The sequence below is a fragment of the Myotis brandtii genome, unplaced genomic scaffold, assembly GCF_000412655.1.
Source record: "Myotis brandtii unplaced genomic scaffold, ASM41265v1 scaffold2414, whole genome shotgun sequence".
In the NCBI taxonomy this organism is placed as follows: Eukaryota; Metazoa; Chordata; class Mammalia; order Chiroptera; family Vespertilionidae; genus Myotis; species Myotis brandtii.
The window spans coordinates 199,443-206,286 of record NW_005359117.1 but is presented as its reverse complement, the minus strand read 5'-3'; the positions used below and the strand labels follow the sequence as shown (position 1 = coordinate 206,286).

The 6,844-nt window shown below is 51.9% G+C and overlaps 1 protein-coding gene across 1 annotated transcript in view; it reads left to right on the top strand.

The window, feature by feature from the left end:
* The first annotated feature begins 4,296 nt into the window (after positions 1 to 4,296).
* Positions 4,297 to 6,844, top strand: part of PLA2G2F (phospholipase A2, group IIF) — an 8,357-nt gene continuing 5,809 nt past the window's right edge. Inside the window, exons 1-2 of the mRNA XM_005866995.2 lie at positions 4,297 to 4,521; positions 5,203 to 5,252. Coding sequence (XP_005867057.1) covers positions 4,409 to 4,521; positions 5,203 to 5,252 — 163 coding nt within the window. The 5' untranslated portion in view covers positions 4,297 to 4,408. The remainder of the gene's footprint in view (positions 4,522 to 5,202; positions 5,253 to 6,844) is intronic.

The following is a 6,844-nucleotide window of genomic DNA, read 5'->3' as shown; positions in this document are numbered from 1 at the left end:
GAGTGACCAGACACATTCGGGCTGTTTGGAAGCTGGGCTGTGCAGACCCCCGGTGGCCCGTCTGGTGGGTGTGGGTGGGGGTCTCATGTGGATTTGCATAATGTGGGTGGATCTGCCTGAGGAGTCAGAATGGGGGGATGACTGTGGACCCCAAGACGTTTGTCTGGTTTTACAAATGGGTCTATGATCCATTTTCAATATTTACTTTTAAAATTCTTGATAAAATATGCTCTAACAATATTGACCATGTTAACCATCGTTGAGTGAACAGTTCAGTTGCATTAGGACTCAGTGGTTCTCAACCTTCCTAATGCCGCGACCCTTTAATATAGTTCCTCATGTTGTGGCGACCCCCAATTTCATTGTTACAAATTGAACATAATTAAAGCATAGTGATTAATCACAAAAACAATATGTTATTATATTGTTTTCCGATGGTCTTAGGCGACCCCTGTGAAAGGGTCGTTCGACCCCCAAAGGGGTCGCGACCCACAGGTTGAGAACCGCTTCATTAGGTGCACTCACACTGTGGTGAGCCGTCACCACCATCCATCCACAGAACTCATCTTGCAAAACTGAAACTCCGCACCCATTAAACTCTCCGTTTCTCTCTCCCCAGTTTCTGGCAACCACTATTCTACTTTCTGTCTCTATGAATTTGACTCCTCTAAGTTCCTCAGCTGAGTGGAATCATGCAGTATTTGTCCTGTTGTGACGGGCTTATTTCACTTAACATAATGACCTTAAGTTTCATCCATATGATATGTATCAGAATTTTTTTCCTTTTAAAATTTGAATAAAATGATCCATTTTAAAAAAAGCTTTACTGAAATATAATTTGCATGCCATACCACTTATTTATTTCTCAGTGTATAAATTGATGTGAGTTTTTTTTTTGTATATGCACAGTTATGCAACCATCACCACAATCTAATTTTAGAACATTTCAACAACCCCTCAAAATAACCCTACCCATTAACAGTTTCTCTGCATCCGCCTCTACCACAGCCTTGGCCAACCACTAAGCTACTTCCCGTCTCTATAGATTTGCCTATTCGTTTTATATAAGTAAAATCACGTAATATGTTGTGGCCTTTATAAGAAGAGGAAAGTTGGACTCACAAAGACACAAGAACATGGTGCACGCACAGAGGCAAGGCCATGTGAGGGCAGTGAGAAGGTGGCCATCTGCAAGCCAAGGAGAGAGAGGCCTCAAAATGAAACCAAACCTGCCTTCACCTAGATCTTGGGCTTCCAACCTCCTGAGCTGTGAGAAAATAAATGTCTATTGTTTAAGCCAGCCAGTCTGTGGTATTTTGTTACGGCAGCCCTAGCAGTTAACACAGTATTGTTATTGGGTTGAATTCACCAGTGAAGTCATCGGGACCTGGAGTTCATTATGAGAAGGTTTTAAACTACAATTGAATATTCATTTTTTTTAATAGATATAGGCTATTTCCAGTTGAGTGAGTTTGTGTCTTTCAAGGAAATTGACTATTCCATCTTAGTGGTATTATCTTATATTCATTTTAATACAGAAAATTACAAGTAATAAAAGAAAACCATCAGTTATTTCACTGCCTAAAACGAACCATTACTAATGTTCTGCTGTGTATCCTTCTGATAATTTTTATATATATGCATGCCAACCTTCTCGTTCCCTCCCCGCTTTTTTGTTTTAACAAAATTGCTATTACCCTTCATATCCAGGATTTTGTTTTTGGTATTATCAAATCTTTAAAAACATTATGGATTATGGATGGCTGATTAATAACTGGCTTAACTAACTCCTAACTTAAGTTGCTCCTGATTTTTGGGGGGTGCATCATATAAAACACCACAGTCAATATCTTTTTCATCTGTGCAGGCATCTTTGTTTACAGTTCCCAGAGTAGAAATACTGGGTCGACCAGTTGATTGACTTTGGGTATTGAGCTCCCTGTGCTTGGTGGGGGGAAGGCGGAGAGAGGGAAGAGCTGATCCCCCCACTTCAGGGGCTTGCCCTCTGCAGACCAGCCCAACCAGCACAGCCAGTGGGAGTACGAGACAACCTGGCAACAGGGCTGTTTGGAGGCCTGCAGGGGTCCCCACCCTGGCGGTGGCCTCGTTGGCACAGATCTAAGTGGCTCTGGGTTACCTACCGGATGGAGGCTATATCGTCCAGGTGTGGACTGGCCTTACTTCTTAGTTCTTCTTCCTTCGGAGGCTGTGGTATCACCACGAGGCATATGCAAAATGGAAGCAAAGACCGAGCCAAGCTTTGTGCAGACAAGTGAAGGCAGAGCCCAGCCTCCTCCCAGCACTCTCAGTCCTCAGGGAGCTCCCAGCCTGAGGAGGCAGGTGCTGTCTCTGGGAATCCCCGGGCTTTGGAGGAAATAAAGTCCCTTGTTCCCCAGGACGCCCTGTCTGAGTGAAGCGTCAAGATTCACACATGAGAACGTGCACAGGCACCTACGGAGGAATGTACTGTGTAAGCAAGTGTAAATGAACACCGTCCCTGGCCCGTGGATGCAGTGGAGTTTCCTAGAACTTCTGGGAACTAGAAGGGCCTGGATCCATGGAGAGGACGTTGGGCAGAGGCAGGATGGGGGCTGGGAGGAGGGGGGTGACCTGTGGGACAGGCTGGCCAGTTGGTGTGATAGATTCCCAAGAAGGTAATCCCCAGAGGGCCCCTTCAGTCCCTCGTCAGCCACTTAGGGGGCATTGGGAGAGCAGGGCCAATGTGAAGGTGGGGGGTTACTTGGGGTTTTAATTTCCAAGAGCACGCTTCCCTCCCCCTGCCTTGTTCCCCTTCCCACCACCCCAGTTCACCTCAAGACTGGAGAAGGGCCCTAGCTGGTGTGGCTCAGTGAATAGAGCGTTGGTCTATGGACTGAAGGGTCCCAGGTTTGCTTCTGTTCAAGGGCACATCCCTGGGTTGCGGGCTTGATCCCCAGTGGGGGGCGTGCAGGAGGCAGCTGATCAATGATTCTCTCTCATCACTGATGTTTCTATCTCTCTCTCCCTCCCTCTCCCTTCCTATTTAAAATCAATAAAAATATATTTAAAAAAAAGACTGGAGAAGGAGCTTGGGCGTGGCAGCATCAGATCCTTCGCTGAGTGCCTACCCCATGCCCAGGTGGCATGGCACCTGCCACCTGTCCAACCATCCTCTCTCCGGGAAGCCGGTTACATCCAGTCCACAGCTGAGGACACGGGGGCCAGGGAAGGGAATTATGCTGCCAGGGTCTCCGAGCCGAGCTGCGGGGGTGCTGCGGTCAGAGCCCCATCAGTGGGACTATGCCATCCTCCAGGGGCTCCCCAAGCTCCAGGCCCCTCTGCTCCTCTCCTGTCCATCTTTCCCACACGCATGCCACCCTCTATCAAGGGGCACATGGCACCGACTCCCAGGCCACGAGGCTCTCAGCCTGAAGCCACTGAGCCCCCTAGGGCACACCTGTGATGCCTGGGGACATTTTGGCTGTCAGACTTGGTGGGGAGGGGGCTTCTACTGGATCTAGTGTGGGGTCAGGGATCTGCTCAGCGCGAGGGGCGTGGGGCCGCTTGCCCGTGGTGCGGGTGGGGAAGCCCTGCTCCGGGTTGGGCAGGCTCACCCTCCTGGGGGCTTCCTGCCAGGTGCATGTGCCTGTGCCCTCCGTCTTAGCCAGATGTGGGCACCAACACGTTGCAGATGTGGAGGGAAGCCTACAGACAGGCACCTAGCCACATGGAGACCCCGGCGAACATTCTCTGCTTGATGTTCCACCCAGTCTCTCTTGAACTCTCGCTCAACTAGGCCTCGGCTTTTGGGCTTTCGTGTTTGTCTCTGTTTTGTCCAATTTTAGGAAGAATCCTGTTAAGTCAGTTCAGCCAGCATCACCTTGACCCCTGATATTTCCTGTCAGTATTTTCCATCCACCGACACTCACCCTCCTCCTTGGCTATAAATTCCCATTTCTCCTTGTTGGAGTTAAGTTCAATCCCTCTTCCCCAAGGGGAGAACCCATTGTAATGGCCCCCTTGAGTAAAGTCTGCCCCACTGTCCTGTAGTAAGTGTCATTAAATAACTTGAACATCCTTTTCAGATGGGGATAGAGATGACTTTGGACTAATATTTTTTCAGATGCAATGGGAGGGGCCAACCCCTGGCCAGGTGCACAACCCCCCCCCCGCCCCCCCCAGGCCAGAGCCCCGGGGGTGGGGACTTCACCAGGCAGCTGTGGGCAGGGTGGAGGTGGTGGTGGGAGGGAGGGGGTGGAGCCTCCTTTTTCTAGGCCATGTGTCACCAGCCTCCTGCCCAGGGGCACTGCCCCGGCCCGATCCTGCCAGTGTAGGTGGCAGTGAGAAGCTGGGGCCTACTCCCCAGAGCCTTTGGAGCAGATCTCGGACCCTTGGAGCTCTATGTCGCTGGCCCCCCAGAACCCTGAACATGGCAGAGGGGGTGCAGGCCAACCCCAAAGGGTGCAGAAAGACGGCGCTGGTTAGACACCCCTCTGGGTGGAGGGGCCCTGATCTTAGGGCCTCTTCTTCAAGGACCTTCAGGTACGTGCCTGCTCCCTGGGGATAGAACCTTCCATGCAGAGCAGCTGGGATGGAGGTGGGGAACTGGCTCCTTAAATCCACGTATCCAGAAAGAGAGCTCTGAGTCTCTGAGGGGTGGCTGAGGAATGTCTCTGCATTTTCAGCACTAGAAGGGCCTTACGGATCTAGTCCATCCTCATGAGGCAATCGAGGCCCAGAGAGGTTAAGAGGTCTATCGGAGCCACACAGCATTTTAGAAGCAGAGCTGGGACTAGAATCCAAGGATCCAGGTCCCTTGGCTCTGAGTGCAAGACCCAGCCACCAGGTTGAGTCACATGACTTTCTGATCCAAATATGGCAGGGGGTTGGTTCTGATCTGCAACAGTGATCTGACCCCATGAGGCAATGAGCCGACTCCTGCTCGGGGTGGGAGGGGAGAGGCTCCTGGTGCCTCCTGGCTCCGCCATTCTGGGGGCTGAGCCTTTGGGAGGCGCAGGGCAGGTGGGAGGTGCTCAGATCTTCCTGGAGCTGCTAATCACAGGGATGGGCAGCAGGAACCACGGCATCAATGTCGCCAGGGTCAACAAGGGACAGCACTGAGGGCATCTGTAATGATAATGAGGCCGGGGCGGGAGCAGCAGGCCTGGAATTGCAGGAAGGAGGAATGGCCCGACTCAGGACCTGGGTTTCGTCCTCTCTCAGATCTAGCCTGGCTTTGAAGTTCTTCACCATCACCATCCTGGCCGGCAGCAGTGAGTAAAGGCTCTGGGGAGATGCCTCCTCCCCCCTTTCTCCCCGCCCCCCCTCACACCCCAGGCTTTCTCCCTTGACCTTGGGCAGCCTGCTTCTCCATCTGCTGAGCAGCTGCAAGACCTTGGGCCTGTCCTTCGTCTTTCTGGGCCTCCAGCTTCCCGCTCAGCCCCTGGCAGGCTTCACCCTCTCTCTGGGGCTGCTCATTCCTCCTCTGCCTGTAAACACACGCCACGAGCAGTTGGCATTTACAAGCCTCAAGAGGCAAGGCCCAGAGCTGAGCAAGCATCGTAAAGTGGTGGCATTCACTGGGCGTCTGGGCACCCCAGCACAGCTGGGTGTTTGTGTACATTGGAGGTGTGTTTGTGTACGTGTGTACATGTGGACGGAAGCTAATAGTTTGTGTGTGGACATACACATGTGTCTATAGGTGTGCCCGAGCATACGATGATGTCCCTGTATGGATGCATTTCAATAAAGTGTGCCTGTGTATTGAGTTGTGTGTGTCTCGAGGATGTATAAGAACATAGGGGTACATACACCTGTGTGTGGTGTGTATGGAGCAGTGGTGTCTATGTGAGCATATAAAAAGTTGATGGAGCAGGTCCAGGGACTTCTTACCCAGGGTGGTAACCCCGGGCTGTGGATCGGGGGCAGCTGAAGCCCCTGACACACATTGAACCCCCACAGACCTAGACGTTCCGGTGGCAGGTGCCTCGGGCCGATGGAAGATGACCTGAACCTCTCGCTGGCTTTCCATGCAGCCTGTTCCCCCTCTCCTGGACACAGCCAGCGTGGAGGAAAAGAAATGCCAGAGGCAAAATAAGGCTCCATGTGGCTGGACATGAGACAGTGCTGGGTGAATTCGGGCAAAGTGACCTGTTATTTGGAAAATAACCACTTGAGTTCAGCCCAAACCACTGGCCAGGGACAGAGCCTCTGGCCCAACTGAATGCAGACTTTGTTTGTGTCTTGCCCTTGGAGTGTGGACGTGGCCTTGCTTCAGGCCGCGGATTCTCTGGGCGCTGCCTGTGGGAGAGTGTATTCATGAGGTGTGAGTGTGTGTATGAGTGAGATGTATAAGTTGTGTGAGGTATTTGTGGGTGAGCGTGTGTATCAGTGTTTTTCATTGACAGCTAGGAGATTGTGCATCTGTGTGTGAGGTGTGAGTGTATGAATATGCGTGAGTGTGTGTAGCAGTGTGCAGTGTGTGGAGGAGAGGATGAGGTGTGTGTGTGTCTGGGTGTGTCTGGGTGTGCCCACCTTTTGTGTGATGGGCCCTGGGGATGAAGTCACCCGGAGGGGGTAATGCCTGCACAACTAGAGGATGGGTGGGGTAGGAGGTCGGGGCTCAGGCTGGGGAGTGAGGGGCCAGGACCTCACACAAGACCTCAGGGGCTCTGCACAGGGCGCCCAGAAAGGGAATGCCATTATTGGCTGTTGTCAGATTTAGGAATTGAGGTCAAAGAGGTTACGCAACCTGCCACAGTCTCACAGTGTTAAACCTGTTTGCAAACCCAGTCCATCCGACTCCCAAGCTGCTTGGCACACACATTTTTCTCCAGCATCAAAAAGCCAGCAGAGCAGAGCTAAC